Source organism: Sapajus apella, unplaced genomic scaffold (assembly GCF_009761245.1).
Source record: "Sapajus apella isolate SASKATOON/1434 unplaced genomic scaffold, GSC_monkey_1.0 scaffold12, whole genome shotgun sequence".
NCBI classification, from domain to species: domain Eukaryota; kingdom Metazoa; phylum Chordata; class Mammalia; order Primates; family Cebidae; genus Sapajus; species Sapajus apella.
Genome location: NW_022436952.1, coordinates 23,390,687 through 23,411,133, shown reverse-complemented (window position 1 = coordinate 23,411,133; position 20,447 = coordinate 23,390,687). Strand labels below are relative to the sequence as shown.

At 45.6% G+C, this 20,447-nt stretch overlaps 1 protein-coding gene and 1 pseudogene across 2 annotated transcripts; both read right to left on the bottom strand.

Annotated features, from left to right (window-relative positions):
* Positions 1-558: 558 nt before the first annotated feature.
* On the bottom strand, positions 559-18,472 carry GSG1L2 (GSG1 like 2). The gene is made up of 5 exons (XM_032280289.1): positions 18,163-18,472; positions 8,539-8,586; positions 7,313-7,465; positions 5,862-5,973; positions 559-1,722 (listed from the first exon to the last, which is right to left on the bottom strand). Exons 1-5 carry the CDS (start codon positions 18,470-18,472, stop codon positions 1,464-1,466), a joined length of 882 nt encoding a protein of 293 aa, XP_032136180.1. The 3' UTR covers positions 559-1,463.
* On the bottom strand, positions 11,616-13,047 carry LOC116553124 (annotated as a pseudogene). The gene has a single exon (XR_004269641.1). The product of XR_004269641.1 is annotated as a cytoplasmic protein NCK1 pseudogene (transcript).
* Positions 18,473-20,447: the final 1,975 nt, after the last annotated feature.

The following is a 20,447-nucleotide window of genomic DNA, read 5'->3' as shown; positions in this document are numbered from 1 at the left end:
CCCCCAACTGACCCCAGTGTGTAGTGCTCCCCTCCCTGTGTCCATGTGTTCTCATTGTTCAACACCCGCCTATGAGTGAGAACATGCGGTGTTTGATCTTCTGCTCTTCTGTCAGTTTGCTGAGAATGATGGTAGCAAAGACCTGGAACAGATTGTTTTTATTGGATTTTTTTTCCAGAAATGGTATATTTACAAAACACATGAATATAATTTTTGAAATGGATCTGAGCAAGGACATACGGAAGATTGTTAGAGTTTGCAGTCCCTTTCTTTCTTTTCTTTTCTTTCTTTCTTTCTTTTTTTTTTTTTTTTTTTTGAGATAGAGTCTCGCTCTGTTGCCCAGGCTGGAGTGCAATGGCGTGATCTCGGCTCACTGCAACTGCTGCCTCCCAGGTTCAAGCAATTCTTCTGCCTCAGCCTTCCAAGTAGCTAGGATTACAGACATGCACCACCATGCCCAGCTATATTTGGTATTTTTAAGTAGAGACAGGGGGTTTCTATGTTGGCTAGGCTGGTCTAGAACTCCTGACCTCAAGTGATTTACCCACTTCGGCCCCACAAAGTGCTGGGATTACAAGCGTGAGCCACCACACCCAGCCCCCTTTCTTTTGTTCAAAAATATAATTATGTGTTGTACAACCTGTGGCCTGAATAGCATGGTGGCTAGAAATGGGATGAATTGATACAGTATTGCAGCTGACCACATCTGCAGCCCACCACCTCCTCCAACACCTGCATGTTTGGTAATGATTATTTTTAGAAGCCAAAGTGGCTGGCGATCTAATTTAAACAGGGCAATTCAAACATTTGTTCCACTTAGCCAAGATAAGACGTCATTCCATTTGACTGTGTTTTCACTTCTATCATTTGGCTGTCCTTCCAAACAGATTTTACTATAAGTAGAAACACAAAATGTCCAAGAAAAAATTTTTTTTAAAATAACAGGAAACATTTTGAAATTTCTGTCTTCTTGATTCAAATGAAAAAGAAAGTATGGGATAGCCACACACACTTTACTGTGTGTGTCAATTAGGAGAAAACATTTTCTGGAGTTTTCCATCAACAAACCCATGTGGACAACACATTTTGCATCCCTTGTAGTTAAGAAGACTTGCTTTCCCCTTTCTTCAACTTCTCTTCCCCTTAGTACTGGCATGCTCCCTCTTTCTTCAGAATCCTTATCAAATTCACTGTCAGGAAAGCTTAATAATCTCTCTTTTATACTAGAGTGTCAGTGGTTGATATCTTCAGTAAGCCTTATCTCACTTCAAGCTACTGGCATTTTAACATGAATCAAAGGCTGAAGCCAAAGGTGTTTAGTAAAAGGTGAGAGGTGGAGGGGTGGGGATGAAAGCTTTTCCTGGACGACAGTCTTCTGAAGTCCAATCAGAGGCAGGGTGTACATTGTGAGCACTCGTGCCTGGCTTGTTTGCCTGTGCAGATGTGGCAGCCATGGACACTGGCTAGCATATGGACACCTTGCCTGTGGCACCTAGTGGCAGGTGCCCAGAAACATTCCTGAAGGCATGGCCAGCAAGGTGAGGAGCAGCCCCTGTTTTCCAAATGCTCTCTGAAGCCTCAGGTTCTGAGAAGCTGTGTTGAGAGGGCTGACTGCCGTTCTGTGCCCACTGCTGCTCGGTGAATTCCAGGGGAGCTGCAGTGAACCTGCTCATGGCTGTGACCGACACAGCCAGGCAGAGGGCAAAAGAACCCCAGGCAAGGCTGTCAACAGAAGGCACCGTTAGAAAAGGGCTGAGGGCTGTGACTCCAGAACTTCCTGCTGGGGGTCAATCTGGCGAAAAAACAGCTCCTGGTTCTACCCAATTTGGACCTGCCTTTTGGATCAGTAATCTCAGAGTCTAATCAATGTATTGTTTAGCCCAAGGGTTAAGAGAATGGATTCTGGAGTCATCGTGCTGGCTTTACACCATGACCCCACCTCGTACTAACCATGTGAACTTGAGTTGGTTGCTTTAGCTCTTTGAATCAGTTTCCTTATCTGCAAAACTGGAATAATATCAATGCTGCCATACAGCATGGCTGTGAGGAATTCAATGAGAGAATGTGTGAGAAATATTAATAGTATAGTACCTGCTGCATATAAGTTTACTGATTGTTGCTGTTGTTGGCTCTAACCCAGGACAGTGGCATTGGTATCATTATTAGTATTATTATTTTTTTTGAGTCTCGCTCTGTTGCCCAAGCTGGAGTGCAATGCCGTGATCTTGGCTCATTGCAACCTCTGCCTCCCAGTTCAAGTGATTCTCCTGCCTCAGCCTCCTGAGTAGCCAGGATTACAAGCACGAGCCACCACGCCTGCCTAATTTTTGTATTTTTAGTAGAGATGGGGTTTTACCATGTTGACCAGGGTGGTCTTCAACTCCCAACCTCAAGTGATCCACCTGCCTCAGCCTCCCAAAGCACTGGGATCACAGGTGTGAGCCACTGCACCTGGCCAGCATCATTATTCTTATATCCCCATCCAGACCGTAAGCTTGCTGCATACTGAGATGATGGTCTACACATTTCATGCTTCACAGAATCCAACACTGTGTTGGGAACATGGTAATTAGCATCTACTTTATACCAAAGGGTGTTCAAATGTTTGCATTATTGCGAGATAAAGAGAAGGGCTGTGTGGTGGACAAAGAACAACCTAGAGAAGAAAACAAGATGGTGTTTCCCTGGGACACATGGTTGTCCCTTTCCTCAGCCTCCTTCTTACCGCAAACTCTCTCCCCAACCTCCCTTTTCCCCAGGAGAGCAAGGTTTTATTCTCTGGAGTAGGTGAACAGGAGGAAAGGCTCCGGATTCAGAGATAGCAGGCCCAATGGAAGGCAGGAAGGGGGCTGGTCTGAAAATGGGATTGTACGGAAATCTGCACAGGAGTGGGAAGCTGTCCAGCCCTTTCCTATGCCTAACCTCAGAAATGATCAGCCATGCATACAAACTCACCTTACTTCCTGCAGATATTGGATGATTCCCTTCTGAAGACACTGACAGGCTGCAGAAAGAACCTCTACGACATGATATGTGTGTGTGTGTTTTGTGGAGCAGGATTCCAAGATAAAACAGATGGTGCCACACCCAATCACATGCCCAACAACAACAAAAGAGCCTATGGGTAGGTGAGTGCCAACCCTGCTCCAGAGCTTCTGATTATCCTTGACAATCAAGGAGGCCAACATTTGGGGGAAGGGTCCAACAACAAAGTGGGGAGGGGAAGGAATTATAAAGGAAAGAGATAACACAAGAAACAAAAGAAAACAGCAACAAAAAACAAACCCTTTCATTAATATCCTCGGAGGAATATAGGAAGAGAAGATGCTGTGTTCAATAAAGCAAGATGAGGATATTATAAAAAACGAACAGCTAGCAAACAAGGAAGAGCTCGGGAAACTAAAACAAGTCCAAAAGAAGAATTCAGTCAAATGGCCAGAAGACAAGTGGAAAAAATTTTTCAGAAAATATAACAAAAAGATAAACAAAATATAAAGGAAGTAATAAGATCCTTGGATAATAAACCCAAGAGACCTAATATCTAACTAACAAGAGTTTTCTAAAAGGAGAACAAAAAAACTGAGGAAAGGAAATAATCAAAGAAATAATACCAAAATTACCATAATTCCAGACCATGAATATTCAGGTTAAAGGGTCCCCCCAAGCACATGAATAAAGGATGAATGTGGAGAAAAGAGGATCCTTGCCGAAGGACGTCATCATGACATTTCAGAACATTGGTCATAAAGAGAAGAAAACAACAGGCCACCTACAAAGGCATATGATTCAGAATGGTGTTGGACTCTTGACAGAAACTATGAATGCTAGAAGAAAATGGAGTAGTGCTGTCAAAATTCTATGGGAAGATGATTTCCAACAGAGAATTCTGCACTGTGCCAAATGATCAATCAAGTATAGAATCTTGAATAAATACATTTCCAGACACACAAGAAGTAAAAAAACTTCTCTCTCATTGGATCCTTTCTTAGGAAGCTACTGGAGGATGTACTCCCAGAAGAGATAGATGTAAACTAAATAAGACAATGCAATGGGACCTAAGAAACAGCATTCCAAAATAAGGGAGTAGCGCAGGGAAGTCTCATGATGACAGCAGACAGCAAACAGCCTGGAATAGAGCAGGAAAACTGAGGGCTTTGGGGGGTTGGAAGGAAGCTGAAAAGCTAATCTGATTAGGTCCACCAAACTTAACTTGCCTTTAGTCGCTAGCTTTTTTCCCTCCCCATATAGCTAAAAGCCACACCACTGAACTCGATAACTTAACCTTCACTGGCTTCCTTATAGATAACATTTCTGATGTATACGTCACCATGGTGATGGTTGCTTGTTTTTCAGGAACTTGGGGACAGCTCCTATCCAGTTCAAACTGGTTGAGACCACTGATCCTTCAGCTGATCCTGTGCAAGTGCCTGAGAAGTGGCCTTCTGATGTCAGAAGGCCAAAAACTCTACCCTCAGAACATGCTAATGCTACCATTTTCTGAACATGCAACCCGTGAAGAGTCAAGAACCCTGACTATGCCTGTTTAGGTCACCAATTACTTCATTTTCCCCACTGCCAATCACCTTTCCTCTTGCCTTAGACCACCCTGCTTCTCCAATCCGTAAATATCCCCAAGCCTTATCTTCAGGGAGGCAGATTTGAGAGCTGTTCTCCCACCTCTTTATCGGGCTGCCCTGTGAATAAATCCTTTGTAAGACCCATCATCACAATAACTGTTTACTAATCACAGACAGAATGAACTTGGTGGGTATCAATCAGAAGGGTGGCACAGGGAGAGGATGGAATTGACAGATAGTTACTCTTAGTACTATTTGATTTTTAACAACCATTTGCCTACACGTCTTTGGCTAAAAATTACGTAATTGAAAGTAATAGAAAACAAAAACAAAACAAAATGATATTGGAAATAAGCAGACCATGCTTCAGGCTCCTTTAGTACCTAGAGTTTGCTTCTATCCATAGAAAAAGGAGTGCAGTACAAATTGGCCACAGTTGAGAACCCACCTACAATTCATCTGAGCTCTGCGGCAGCCACACTCGCAACTGTGTAAGGTGTCAGTGATAGCCCGTCAGAACCAATAACGCTAATTCAGAAGGGGGCAGCTAAGTGTCAAACGGGTGGAGGGACAGGTGCCCAGAGAAACATTTGTAAAAATTAACATCTTCAGACTGGGAAGACGAAGACTAAGAAAAGTTCAGACGCTTAACAACTCACGAAGCATATGGCTCACAGTAGCACACGCGTGTTCACCGAATCCTAGAATAGCAGGATGAGGCAGTGAGCCCTGAAAGCGTTATGTTTTGCCAGGAGGAAAGTAACATAAGAGGTTGTTATATAAGATGAAAATGTAAGTATATGCACATCTATTTTTAAGATACGATATGCTTCAGAGGTCCACATCAAAGAGAACCCCTGTGATCTTGCATAATGTGGTCGAGTCAGTTAGAGACAGGATTTCTATGTCATGACCTTATCTTTGCATTAGAAACAGGGGCTGGGTCTCCCCCTGTTGAAGTATTTATTAGGAGTTATAGATCAAGACACTTCCTCCTACACTGTGTTTAAGAATTGAACATCAACCGTGTCTCAATTTCTTGGGAACTTTACCATGTGCCAAGAGTTTTATAAACATAATCTCTTTAAATCCTTATACAAACATTTGAGACAGGTAGCCTCACTTTGTAGATAAGGAAGTTGGGCCACAGATGGGTCATAGAATTAACCCCAAGTCACAATCCTGGCAGATGCCAGCTCTATGACCAAGGTTGGTCATTCTACAAAACTTATGTGCATCTCTTCTGGTCCTCCAGTGCTTGAGTGCCATGACCAAGCAACTTACCAATATGACCAGCCATAGTCCCAGGTCTGAGGCTTCCAGTCTTCTGGTCCAAGGTTCACAGTGATTTGAAAAATGGTTGTGTACATCATGTGGGCCACCATGCCTAGGAGCCCTGCACAAGGAAAGCTCTGTGAGCCACAGTTAAGAAGACACATGATGGAAGAACTCCTCTATGTTGCATGAGTTGGCTGTAGGGAGCTCTCTAGCAATCATAAAGCCCTTTTGATATATCTGCAAGTATTCATCCGTAAACATTCTGCTGGACGTCTCATTCCCACAATTGAAACTGAAGAGACATCCAGAAAGACACAATTGGGGAGGACCTGTCAGAACCTGGGCAGGAGTCTCCATAACCTGGTTCCTTCCTAAGAAGATCAGAAATTGGATTTTATCATCCCATTCACTGAGGATAAGACTCGAGGGAGCTAGGCATGGTGGCATGTACCTATAATCCCAGGTGCTCGGAAAGCTGAGGAGAGAGGATTCCGGGGAACACATCTCAAAATAAATGAGTAAAATGAAATAATTAAAAGGGACAATGAAAAAAAAAAAAAAAAAGGACTTAAGGGCCGGGCGCAGTGGCTCACGCCTGTAATCCTAGCACTTTGGGAGGCCGAGGTGGGTGGATCACCTGAGGTCAGGAGTTCAAGACCAGCCTGACCATCACGGTGAAACCCCATCTTTAAAAAAAAAAAAGGACTTAGGAAAGATGCATTACACTTATCAAGCACAAAAGTGATCTACAAATTGGGCTGTTACATGACTAACTTAACATGACTAACTTTTTGTATCCAGTTTGAGAACTAAAGGAAGTCATTTGTTCAGGGTTCTCTCTCCCTAGAAAGGCCCACTTAGGAGACCCAATCAAGTGGCTTTAAAAGTTGCCTGGAGAACATAGAAGTAGAACTAAAAAAGGAGTTCTTTATTTTTGTGGAACATTTATACCAAATGTGGATACTTTTTCAAAAACTACCATTTATTGAGTACTTCTTCTATACTAGGTGCAGTCTTATTTAGTCATCACTGAAGTGTTTTGAGATGTCTTATAGTGTTCTTTCTCAGAGAAGTTAAGTAACTTGCCTGGAGTCATACAACCATTAAGGAGACATCTGCACCTGTGCGGAATCCCTCCAGAGACTCATGCCTAAGCACTGTTTTCAGTGAAGCATGTCAGCTGTCAGAGCCAGGGCACCCTCTTCCCTGGTTGTGATAAAGACACACTGATAAATTTCACTTTCCATCTGTGCCTAGCCCATTTTCATCTGTCACCTTAAGAATACTGTATCCATCCAATGGGATTAATTGGTGTCTTATCCAGTGGACCACCTGCCCTGCTCAAATGGCCATTGACGGGAAAGAGCCAGCCTGTTCTTTTAGCAATGAGCATGTCCAGGCTGAAGCTCTGCTTTCCCTCTGGGGCAGCCTGTTCCAAGGACGCCATTGGAAAGTACCTGCCAGCACCATGAAGATGGCTACCAAGGCATCCACCCTGAGCCAGTTGAAACCAAGGCTGCGACAACTCACTCTGGAGCCCAGGAGGATAGCGCTTGCCAGTATCAGAACAATATCCAGGACCTCACCCCCGATGGACAGCCACAAAACACCTGCAGAAGAAAGGGATGTTGGAAATGCTGAACATTTCTAACTCAGAAGCACTAAAAATGGTCAGTCCTTTGATTTAGTTCACTTCTAAACAAAACATGAAAAACAGACACGTTGGAGTGAAAATCACAGATGCCTCTGCTGAATCTTAGAAAGCTGGCAATGGAAAGGTATTCCTTAGGGCTGAAAGAGACGTTTCTAAGGATTGCCCATAGCATGTGTGTGTGTGTGGGGGGGGAACTAAGAAAACCCCTGCTGTGAGGACGAGAGTGATGCTCACAGCAGCGGGTCTCCATGCCGCAGCTCAAAAACTATGATGATGTTTTAATTTTACCAGAAGATATCAACTTTGCCTTTTGAAAGAAAACGATACACAAACTTAAACATGGGGGTGAGGCTCTGCAAGTTGAAGAGCCCTGTCTGTAGTTACCAAAACCTTGTTTGTTTCTGTGGGAGCCACCTGTTTACCTCCTGGTGAGGATCCCACCTGTGGTGTCAAGGAACTCGGTTGGCAGTGGAAGGCAACAATGGTGCCCCTCTGTGTGGAAGCATGGAGAAAGGACAGAAAGGGAAAGTGATCTTTGTGAAAGGACTACTCTAAGGTGAGTTAGGTGCTGGAGACACAGCAATGAATAGATGTGATCCATGCCTTCACAAGACCCCTACTCCAGCTAGGAGAACAGACACTAAGAGAGGAATTGCAAAGATGCCGAGTGTTAGGGAGCTTTAGAAAGAAGAAAAACTGCTCCAGGCAGTGGTGTGCATGTCTCACAGCTCTGCGTTCATCTTGCAGCTGAAATTGGCTATGTTGGGAATATTTACACCACGGAACACGACCAATGCTGCCAATCATCAGGGCTTCCCACCCAACCTACGAAGTTGGCTGTTAAACATTTGCCAGCACACCACTGGCTATAGGGCACAGGAAGAGAGCCTGTGGTCCTAGCTTTTGGACTTGACTTCATGGGAAATCATCAATGACTCCCTCACTATTTACCCTATTCCTAATACAACAGTAAAAACAGTCCCAAGCTATGAGAAACGCTTGTGGGCAGAGGGTGAGTAAGGTATTTACCTTGTTCTTCAGCGGGCACTACACTCTGGAAACTCCGACACTTTTCATCTGAAAGATACAGAGAATGGATCCAGAAGTTAGGATTACACTTCACAATCAGGGGACAGATGGTGTATTTCCAGCCCCTTAACTTAATGAGAAACAGGGACTGTGCAGACTGCTTTCCTGCTCAGGGACATATGGTGCCCCTCTGTGTGGAAGCATGATAGAATCCGCCCTATTGAACTCTGGCTTGGCCATGCAACTCTCCTTGACCAATGAACTGAGAGCAAAAATGAGATGGATCTGAGCAGATTTAAGAGCCAATGACTTTTCCCCTTGTTCCTGTTCCCTTGTTGTGATCCCAGAAGCCCATGTCAAGAGGGAGTCTCCATTCAGCCTGGGTGCCCGAATAGCTACAATGAGGACAGACCCCTTGCCAACCTGAGAAGTCTATACAGAATGAGCTAAAAATAAATGTTTCGTTTCAACCACTGAAATTTGGGAGGTTGTTTGTTATTGCAGCCTAACCTAGCCCATCTGGACTAATACTGCAAGTCTTAGGCCAGGGATTCTCAGTTTTGGAAACAGTATTCATTATGATATGAATCTGAAATAACTGGTTTCTCGTTTAAGGGAAATGATCAAAGTTTGCAATTTATTTTTAAATGAATGAGAGCAGATTCAGAACCATGTCTGTTAGTAAGACTTTTAGCATGCGAGTCACACAGTTGCTTGCATTCCATCATGCTTTCTTGACTATGAAAGAAAGGGAGGAATTGTTGTGTGTGTACTAGGTATCGGGAAGAACCCACCACCAGACTCACTTATGTGCTCCAGGGGCACAGATCTGCTGTGTATACGAGTGTCATCTGTCGTGTTGCACACAGCAAGTGAAACATCTTGAGCCACAGCCTTAGATACGCAGTTCCCTTTAAAATGCCAAGCCCATAGATACCCACTTGATGTGAAGATGTAACCAAATTCTGGTTTGGGGGTGACCAATGGAGGATAGAGACCATGGCGAGTCACCCTCTGGGGTCCTGTCCCAGCTGAGTGTCCCACGCTCTCTATTAACACGTCAGCCCAAAATAGAATTAAGGACTGTTGAGTGGGAGCAGCCTGGGAAATCCTCTGGTTCATCCCTACACAGTTTAGGGGAGTGTGTTCAAGTGTTGAATTATTAATAAAGGCAAGTATAACGATTGTGATTTTATGGATTTGGAGACCACGCTCACACCAGTTAGTGATGTCAAGAATGAAAAACCTGGGTTTCTCACCTGAGACTCAGAGGCCTTTTCTGCATTGCTCCTTGTCTCTACCTAATGCACCGAGGAGTGAAGGTCTAACTTGTCTTCTGAAGAGAACTGCCTTTCCCACCAGGAATAGAGATGAGGCCAGCACAGAGCCAGGGCTGGGCAAAGAGAAGGTGAAGGCCAGCCAAGGAGATTAAGAGAATTCAGAGTAACTTAGATGGCTGAGTGTAGCTTGGGCCCAGAGTCAGACACTGGTGACCCTTTTGATAAATACAAATTCTCAGAAGTGCTGTTCCTTTTGAATAAAGCCAGCAGGATTAAAGGAAGAAATCTTTATAAATCCCATGAAGCCAGGGAGGCGGGTGTTACATAGCTTGGGTGTTTCAGCAGCCAAGCAGGACAGCAAGCCAGCCCTGGAAGTGGCATCCAATCCCCCCTGACTCTGGCACCCCCTGTCAGCTTGCTGTCCACCAACCCCCACTCCATCCCCATCCTTTATGGGGTGCCTGGGTCCCTCTGCCCTGAACTTTTTGAGTTTAGCAGAACAGCATAGATTCTAGACTCAGCACATTTTGTTGATTCACAGACTCACCTAAGGAAAAGAACATTTCATGTAAGTGCTGCCTTGACCAGGAATGTTCAGTGCAAATTTTCATTTCAGAGTGTGGGATCAAAGGTGTGGGTTCCCTTTAAAGACATTCTAGGCACTGGGGAGAAAGGATAGGGTTCTTGAAGGTGGCTTGGGCAGCGGACGTCTTAAAATAGCCCTCCAGGTAAGGGTTTCCTGGGAAGGTCAACTTTTAGGGACGTGGAGCCCTATCAGAAGGAAAACACACATGGAGGCCCCATGGGGCAGCAGAGCTGGGGCAGTCGGATGCCCAGAAGCTCCTTTTCTGGACTTGTTTAGGGCCTGGGCACATCTTCCCAAGACTGGAGCTCTCACTGCCCACTCTGCTTCCTTGTCCTCACCCCTCCTCCCCCTCTCTTCAAAGGACTGTTTGGGCTCCATCCCGTTTCCCTCCAGTATGAACCCTTTTCTTTCTTATGCCCCAAATCTCCTAAGTACTTGTGACAAATCGGACTAAATGGCAGATGCCTTGTGTGGTGCCATTTCCAACTGGGAGCCCCAGCCATGCTCTGCAGCAGACATAATCTTTTTGGCTTATGCCATGTTTTAAAGATATTTTAACATTGAGAAATTTGACAAAGAAATCCAAACATCTTACCTCCCTTGAAGAATCAGAGCCTCTGATAACACCATATCAGGCTTACAGGTGCACACAACCATGAAACTGATGTGAGCGAGAGGCTGCTCCTTTAGCTGAGGTACAAGGGTTCAAGGTCACCGGCATTCCCAGCTAGCCCAGCTCCACCCACTTTTGTTACGACCTCCTAGAAGCATTTGAGTTTGTAACTCCTTGATGTATAGCTTTCATTTTGTCCTCTAGCATGTTTTGTATTAATTAATTTATGATTGAGTAAAAATAATTATTAGTTAATTCTAAACTATTTTGCTTTAGGGGTATCCGGCAACACAGCGGGGTGGGGGGAGGTGATTGGGGGGAGATGTCCTTCTTTCTTCCTTCTTTTTTGTTTTTTTTTAACACTCTCCAAGAAATTTATTTTAGCATATGTCTATATAGATATAATAATTTTATATAAAGAGAGATCATAACAGAACTAACAGGTTCCTTTACAAGGAAATAAAGGAAAGGCAATAAAGGATTTCTTCCATATAAAGATTCTGATCTGCATTATTTGATTTTTTTTTTTCAGAATACAAAACAGTAATATTAGAAGCAAAGCAAAAACAGCAAAGAAGAAAACAATAAAACAGAAGACCATGGATAAGGAATTATTTTATGCAGATGCACTGCATACCAAGTATATATGTATGGGCTGAGTTATAATAAAAATATTATTATAGTCATTCTCATATAGAGTTAGAAACAGCAATTTCCAATCAAGCACAACTGGACCCAACATTTTCTCAGTGTTCAATTACACGTTAAATTACAGCTATGCAGCAGTCACTTCTGGTCAGCAGTATCATGATAAATGCTTGACAAGATATAATTTTTCTCCTTGTTCACTTGTAAAAATTGGTGCCTTTTTGTAATGTTCTACAAGTTCTTCCATGGTGCTGAATTTGCGCTGCCCAAAGCAGTAGACAGTTTCTTTTAGTTGGACTTTAAAATGCTTGTTTTACCCTTGTGCTTTTAGTGATACTGAGAAATCATTTGGCGAAGATTCACTATCAGGAATGAGGAAATCCCCTTCATGTCCTCTTTCATTTAATGCCATTTCTGCTTGATGCCTGGTGACTTTGCCATAATACCAAGGATTGCCAGCAAACTTTCCAGTGAGTGAAGGCCTAATGTAATCACACTGTGGAGGTGATGGTTCCAAACCTGAGGTTAATGGATTATTCTGCATAATGGTAACATAGTTTTTTGGTACTAGACCAACCATACCATTGATGTTTCTGCATTTCCACCACTCTGGGTCATTTTCGGGTTTTTCAGTAACATCCATTATATCTCCTTTCTCAAAATTAAGCTCTTCATCATTAGATGAGCTGAATGGGTAAAGAGCCTGTACCACATGCAACACTTGCCCAGTATTTAGGTTATTGACGACTGCTGCTAATTTCTCTGACAGAGAACCCACATGGTCACCCAAAGGACTGTCACTTTCTTCAGTTACATAGTTTGAAGGGAACCATCCAACTTGTCCATTGTAGCTACCACGCCACCACCCATCACTGCATTTCTCCATGACGATCACCTTTGTCCCCTTTATCAATGATAATTCATCCTCTCTCTCAGCCATGTAGTTAAATTTCACATAAGCGGGCATGTTGAGGTCATAGAGACGTTCCCCTGGGTCAACAAAACTATCAGCAGCAGGAGATGCAGAATCTGGCACACTAGGTTTTCTTTTCACTTTTCCAATGCCTAGGGTATCTTTTAGGTTTTTTACAATAGATGCTTTCCGAGCACTGTTTTTCCTTTCCACATAGTTAGAAGGCACAAAACCTGTTTTATTCATGGAATTTCGAACTCGCCACCAGGACTTAGAATCATCCAGAAGCCATAATCTCTCATTCTTCTTGATGTCCAATTCTTGTTCTTGTTGAGCCACATAATCAAATTTGGCTACTACCACCACTTCTTCTGCCATCTTTCAGCAGCTTCGGCACTGAGGAAGGCACCGGGACGCCGCCGCGGCCGCCGTGATGGCCGTAATGGCGCGAAGCCTGCGCTCCACCGCCGCCTCTTTCTTCCTTCTTAATAAAGTGATGACAACATTTAGACACCCAGGTGGACCTCGATGACCTTATTATATTAAGAAATATGTAAAATGTGAACTGAGGTGTTTTGTTTGTTTATTCATTTGTTTCCCTTCAGCTTTTAAATTCCGGGATACATATGCAGGATGTGCAGGTTTGTTACATAGGTAAACGTGTGCCTTGGTGATTAAGCAGAGGTTTTTTTTTTTCCTTTTTGAGATGGAGTCTCACTCTTTCGCCAGGCTGGAGTGCAGTGGTGCAATCTCTGCTCACTGCTACCTCCGCCTCCTGGGTTCAAGTGATTCTCCTGCCGCAGCCTCCCCACTAGTCAGGACTACAGGCACCTGCCACCACTCTCAGCTAATTTTTGTATTTTTAGTAGAGATGGGGTTTCACCACATTGGCCGGGATGGTCTCGATCTCTTGACCTTGTGATCTGCCCACGTCGGCCTCCGAAAGTGCTGGGATTACAGATGTGAGCCACTGCGCCCAGCTTGATTTTTTTTTTTAATTGATGGGCACAAAATTATTTATGGACAATTATAACAGTTGTTGCCTTTCAGTTAAGGTGTGTGCGTTGTGGGATAACAGGCAAAGTCAGGGCTCAGCATTATGCAGTTTGAGTTCCATGCCCAGCTCCATTAGTTCCTACCTGTGCACTCTTCCACAGGTCACTTACATCTCTAGAATTCAGTCTTCTCATCTGTCAAATGGCTCTATTATTCTAGGCCAGGCTTTCCCAAAGTGTGTTCCACCGACTAACCAGTCTTATAGAGTATGAAGACTGGCTACTGACGACGTAGCTCCCTCCCATCGGTCTAATTTTCTAACTCTTGTCTTCAAGTTCAGATTCTACTCTGGCCCTCCTTCCTCCTGGCATTATGACTAGCAAGCTTCCAGTTCTCTCCAATGAGGCATTTTCTTTTCTTTCTCTCTTTCATTCTTTTCTTTTTTCTTTTTTTTTGAGACAGAGTCTTGCTCTGTTGCCCAGGCTGGATTGCAGGGGCATGATCTCGGCTCACTGTAACCTCCGCCTCCTGGGTTCAAGGAATTCTCCTGCCCCAGCCTCCTGAGTAGCTGGGGTTATAGGCGCCTGCCACCACACCTGACGAAGTTTTGTATTTTTAGTAGAGACGGGGTTTCACTATGTTAGCCAGGCTGTTCTCAAACTCCTGACCTCAAGTAATCTGCCCGCCTTGGCCTCCCAAAGTGCTGAGATTACAGGTGTGAGCCACCGTGGCCAGCCCAGTGAGGCCTTTTCTATTTAGGAAATGCCCTGCTCAGTTCCTCCTGCTCGGGTGACTGAGACCTTATGTTGCAGGGAAGTAGAAGCTGCCTCAGGTGACATGGAAGAGCCATGTGAGCTAAGTTCTTCTGTAAGAATTTAAGGATTCCCCCATTTCCCTGCCTTGTATTCTGGTGCAAATAGCTGGGTTATGCTGCCTCAGACATTGGCTCACTCAGTTCTGCCTGCATGGAACATTCTCATCCCCAACCTTCGTCTATTAAAATCATAGCCTTGGGCACAGGGAAGGGAACAACACTCACTGGTAGGTGGGGGGTGGGACGGTGGAGGGGAAGGGAGGAGAGGGACAGTGAGGGTCGGGAAGATGGGGAGGGATAACACTGGGAGAAATGCCTGATGTAGGCAATCGGGGGTGGTGTGGGGGATGGAGACAGCAAGCCATCATGGCATGTATGTATCTATGCAACAATCCTGCGGGATGCAGGATGCAGGATGTGCACATGTACCCCAGAGCCCAAGGTACAAAAAAAAAAAAAAAATCATAGCCTTATGGGCCTGGCACAGTGGCTACCTCCTTTACGAGGTCTTCCCTGTGCCCAGAGCTATAAATAACCTCTCCTTCTGTGTTACTCAGTTCTTGCATTGCTATAAATGAATACCTGAGGCTGGGTAGCTTATAAAGAAAAGATTTTTAACTGGCTCACGGTTCTGCAGGCTGTTCAGGAAGCATAGTGCCGGCATCTGCTTGGCTTCTGGTGAGGCCTGGGGAAGCTTCCAGTCACGGCAGAAGGCAAAGGGAGAGTCAGCCAATCACACAGTGAGAGTGGGAGCAAGAGGGAGAAGGGGAAGGTGGCACACACTTTTCATACAACAAGATCCCATGAGAAATGATTCACTATTTCGAGGACAGCACCAAAAGGACAGGGCTAAACTATTCATAGCAAATCCACCTCCATGATCAAATCACTTCCCACCAGGCTCCACCTCTAACATCGGGGATTACTTTTTTTTTTTTTTGAAACGGAGTCTCTCTCTGTCACCCAGAATGGAACACAATGGTGCTAACTCGGCTCACTGCAACCTCCACCTCCTGGGTTCAAGCGATTCTCCTGCCTCAGCCTCCCAAGTAGCTGGGACTACAAGTGCACACCACCACACCCAGCTAATTTTTGTACTTTTTGTAAAGATGGGGTTTCACCATGTTGGCCAGGCTGGTCTCAATCTCTTGACCTTGTGAACTGCCTGCCTTGGCCTCCTAAAGTGCTGGGATTACAGGCGTGAGCCACTGCGCCCTGCCGGGGATTACATTTTCTCCAAACTCTGTCACCCCTTTTCTGTTTCCATACCATAGGTGCGTCCTTGTTATAACCATTATCATATTTTTCCCTGTTGGTTTGTACCTTAGGTCACTCTCTCCCACTGGATCCTTGCCCTCAGCACTGGGGCTCACTCACGTGGAAGCAAATACCAGAAGAGACAAGTAAGTTAAATGTGATTTCCACTGAAGGGTAAGACTAAGTAATGGAAAAGGAAAGGGCAAGAGACTGTTGATTTTTCTTAGAAGCTTTTCAAAACGAGTTAATCTCTTATCTATGAGTAAATATCACCTTGGTTAAAACTCTTTTTTTTTTTGAGATGGAGTTTTGCTCTTGCTGCCCAGGCTGGAGCACAGTGGTGCAATCTCGACTCACTGCAATCTCTGCCTCCCAGGCTCAAGTGATTCTCCTGCCTCAGCCTCCCAAGCAGCTAGGGTTAAAGGCAGGCACCACCAAGCCCAACTATTATTTTTGTATTTTTATTAGAGACAGGGTTTCACCACGTTGGCCATGCTGACCTCAAATTCCTGATCGGTGATCAGGTGATTTGCCTGCCTTGGCCTCCCAAAGTGTTGGGATTACAGGCATGAGCCACGGCACCTGGTCTGTATTCTTTTTTTTTTTTTTAAAGTTTTGACCGGGTGTGGTGGCTCACACCTGTAATCCCAACACTTTGGGAGGCTGAGGCAGGCAGATCGCCTGAGGTCAGAAGTTCGAGACCAGCCTGGCCAACATGGCGAAATTCTGTCTCCCCTAAAAACACAAAAATTAGTTGGGCATGGTGGCAGGCACCTGTAATCCCAGATACTCAGCAGGCTGAGGCAGGAGAATTGCTTGAACCCTGGAGATGGAGTTTGCCATGAGCTAAGATTGTGCCATTGCAATCCAGCCTGGGCAACAAAAGCAAAACTCTGTCTCAAAATAAATTAAATAAAATAAATAAAGAATACAGATGTCCAGGCTCCACCCTGGACCTCTTAAATTAGAACTTCCAGGACTAGTCACCTGGACTGTTTTTTTTACAAGCTCCTTGGGCAATACATTTGATAACTGGTGTGACATCTATATAGAGCTGTGGAAATAGAAGCACTACAGGCCGTCCTCCTATGAGACTTGGAAAGGAAGTGGAATTCCCCAAGCAATTTGCCTATAAGTATTGTGAATACAGTTTCCAAGCCAAAATTCTGGAACTCTCTTGGAAACCCTCCAGGATGCAGGGTCCTGAGAATTTTGCATCTGTCCATGAAGGTAGAGAAGAGGCTTATAGGAAGAAAGCACTCCCTGAGAAGAGAAGAGCTGGGGAGGTCCCTAAATAGCCCTAGCTCCAGGCACTTTTGCAGTGTCTGCACCACACTTAAAGCACAAGACACAGGCACTGGTCTGGATACATGCAAGGGTCAGTCTGGCTAGGCACTGCCCCACAGTGGCCACTACTGGGAGGGAGGGTGGTGGGAGGAACATACAGCATCTCAGAGTGTTCATTCTTTTTCTTTCTTTCTTTCTTTTTTTTTTTATTTAAGACAGGGTCTCAGGCTGGAGTGCAGTCACACAATCATGACTCTCTGCAACCTCAACCTCCCAGCCTCAAGTGATCCTCCCAGAGTAGCTGGGACCACAGGCACACGCCAGCACGCCTAGCTAATTTTTAAAACAAGTTTTCGTAAAGAGAGGTCTCACTATGTTACCCAGGCTGGTCTCTAACTCCTGGTCTCAAGCAATTCTCCTGTCTCAGCTTCCCAAAGTGCTAGGATTACAGGAATGAGCCACCATGCTGGGCCTCAGCGGGGTTCATTCTTGCTGCCTTTTACTTAGGACTCAGGAATAAAAAAACAAATGCTATGAGAATGGAAAAAGAAAAGGCAATTCAAAACTCCAGGAAAAGTAAAAAGCTGTACAGGAAATTTACTGTAGTGAGCTGAAGTCAGGAGAGAAATGGGAATGGGAGGAGGACTCCTCCTTTTTCTACCCTGGAGGTTTTGCTTCCTAAGCAGAAAGGGGAGAATACTCTGTCCCTGAGCATGGGCTTGGAGCCAGATGGACTAGTTTGAAAGGGTCAAATTCCTCCCAATTCAATTCTTTGAGACGTAAAAACACTTTTTTTTTTTTTTTTTTTTTTTTTTTTTTTTTTAAGATGCTCTCCAAGATCATTGTGACTGCAGGAGAAATAACAGGGCTGCCCGTTAGAGCTGGGTTAGGGCCACCTCTGATTCCCAAAGGATTTTAACTAACAGGGATCGGGTGACCAGAACAAACGAGAAAAGCTAATTTTAATAAACACTTGCAATGTGTCAGGCCCTGTGGCAAGCACTTTATGTGAGTCTGGTCATTTCATCTTTACAGTCACTCTCGGAGGTAAGTACTGCTATCATTCCCATTTTACAGATGAGAAAACTGAGGCTTAGAGAGGTGAAGGGACTTGCTCAAGGATACCTAGACAGTCAGTGGAGATGCAGGATTCAAACCCAGACAGCCTGGCTCAAGAGCCCCTGCCCCACCCCGCACCCGTCAACCCCAGAATCTACAGGCTGTGCTCACCTTCACTGTTGAGGCTCTCCTCGCAGGACTGCCAGAGCCCCACATGGAACCCACGCTGAATGAACTTGTCGTCCCCCAGCTCCCAAATGTACAGGACAGCCTGGCTGTCGTTGCCTATCCTGCCAGCACTGCTGTTGTCCTGTTTGAAGTGAATGCAGTGCTGTCCTCCCGGCTGGTCCCGGCACAGCGGCTTCACCACCCGCCGGGTCCCCTCACACCAGTGGCTGCTGACCACGGCAGTGAGGGAGAAGGCGAGGGCGAGGCAGATGGGGAAGAGGAGCAGCGACTGCTGCTGCCTGGCCCTGTCCATGGCCGAGTGGGCTGTGTGGGGCAGGATGAGCTGTGGGGTCCCCTCCTCCCGCCTCGTCACAGTACCTGCCATCTGGCATCCTCACACAGCCTCCTCTCAGGTCCCCCTGGGGAATTGCATGTGCTGCCCTACCACATCCAGCAAGGGTGCTGGCCCTGCCATTCTCCCTAGGAGGTAGGTGTGCAGGAGGGCATTGCTTTTTAATTGTGGTAAAACACACATAACGTGAAATGAACCATCTCAACCCTTTTTTTTTGAGACAGAGTTTCACTCTGTCAACAGGCTAGAGTGCAGCAGCACGGTCTTGACTCACTGCAACCTCCACCTCCCGGGTTCAAGCTATTCTCCTGCCTCAGCCTCCCAAGTAGCTGGGATGACAGGCACCTGCCACCATGCCTGGCTAATTTTTGTATTTTTAGTAGGGACGGGGCTTCACCATGTTGACTGGGCTAGCCTCGAACCCCTGACCTCAGGTGATCCACCCACCTTGGCCTCCCAGAGTGCTGGGAGTACAGGCACGAGCCACCACTCCTGGCCATCTCAACCATTTTTCAGTGCACAGTTCAGTGGCATAACTATGCTTATGGTGCTGTGCGACCATCACCACCATCCACCTGCGGAGCTCTTCATCTTGCATTCTCCACACCTGCCACACAATTCCCCATGACTTTCCCCCTACTCCTGGCAGCCTGCCTTCTTCTGTCTGTCTCTATGAATTTGCCTACTCTAGGTGCCTCCCGTAAGTGGACTGACACAGCATTTGTCCCTTTGTGACTGGCTTACTTCATTTAGCACAATGTCCTCAAGCTTCATGCATGTCGTAGTATGTGCCAGAATATCCTTCCTTTTTCAAGGCAGAAATTTTCCCTGACTTTATTGGATCGCATTTTGCTTATCTATTCAGACACCTGGGTTTCTTCCACTTTTTGACTGTTGTGGAGGGCGATGGTTTTGATGGAAGACCAGGGGCTGTTTGAGGGGGAGGGTTGTCTTGGTAAGACAGCCTCACCTTTGCCTTTTGCATGGGGCAGGGTCCTCAGTGTTAGATTCTGGAATCAGGGACTCTCGAGGACTTCATAGGCCTGATTCTCATCCAGTCCTATGTAGAGAAGGACTATGGAAAACAGATGCTTGTTCCAGGGACCCTGGGGGATTCTAGGTACAGGCAAGCTGCCACAGGGCCAGGGTGCTGTCCAGAATGGGAAGGGTGGTATGCATCCCATTTGGGTGCCAGGGGCCTCAGATGCTAGAATACAGAACCCTGGGCACCATCGCTCAGGTCCTCACTGAAGGGAGCACTGGCAGAGGCAGTGACACAGAAGAGTTGTTTTTTTTGTTCTTTTTTTTTTTTTTTTTTTTTTTTTTTTGAGATGGAGTCTCGTTCTGTTGCCCAGGCTGGAGTGCAATGGCACAATCTCAGCTCACTGCAACCTCTGCTCCTGGGTTGAAGCAATTCTCCTGCCTCAGCCTCCTGAGTAGCTGGTATTACCACCACACAGCAGGCTCACACCACCACACCCGGCTAATTTTTTTGTACTTTTAGTAGAGACGGGGTTTCACCATGTTGGCCAGACTGGTCTCGAACTCCTGTCCTCATGATCTGCCCGCCTCAGCCTCGCAAAGTGCTGGGATTACAGGTGTAAGCCACCATGCCTGGCTGATGCTGAAGATTTTAAAGGAGCCCCTCAAGCAGAGGATACTGATGAAGGAGTGAGGGCAGGAGAAATTTCCACAGAGCATCCTAAAAACACACAGGCTCCTGATGACGTGTTAGACACCTCCTGAATACCCCAGACAGAATCGGAATCTATGTGCCTGGGCTAGACAGTAATAGTGGGTTAATATCATTCCATCTGTACTTTGCCATTGGCCAAGTCTGAGCACCCATGTCCTGTGCACTCATTGGCCTGGTGGCTGCCCAGTCTCAAGGGAAGAGGCTTCACCACGTTTCATCGCTAGAGGGCACCCGCCCAAT

Coding starts and splice junctions, on each gene's coding strand:
- GSG1L2 (XM_032280289.1), bottom strand. CDS start 18,472: ATGGACAGGGCCAGGCAGCAGCAGTCGCTGCTCCTCTTCCCCATCTGC. Junction 7,466..8,538: donor AGTGCCCGCTGAAGAACAAG/GTAAATACCTTA, acceptor TTTCTTCTGCAG/GTGTTTTGTGGCTGTCCATC. Junction 1,723..5,861: donor GACTATGGCTGGTCATATTG/GTAAGTTGCTTG, acceptor TTCTGTTGACAG/CCTTGCCTGGGGTTCTTTTG.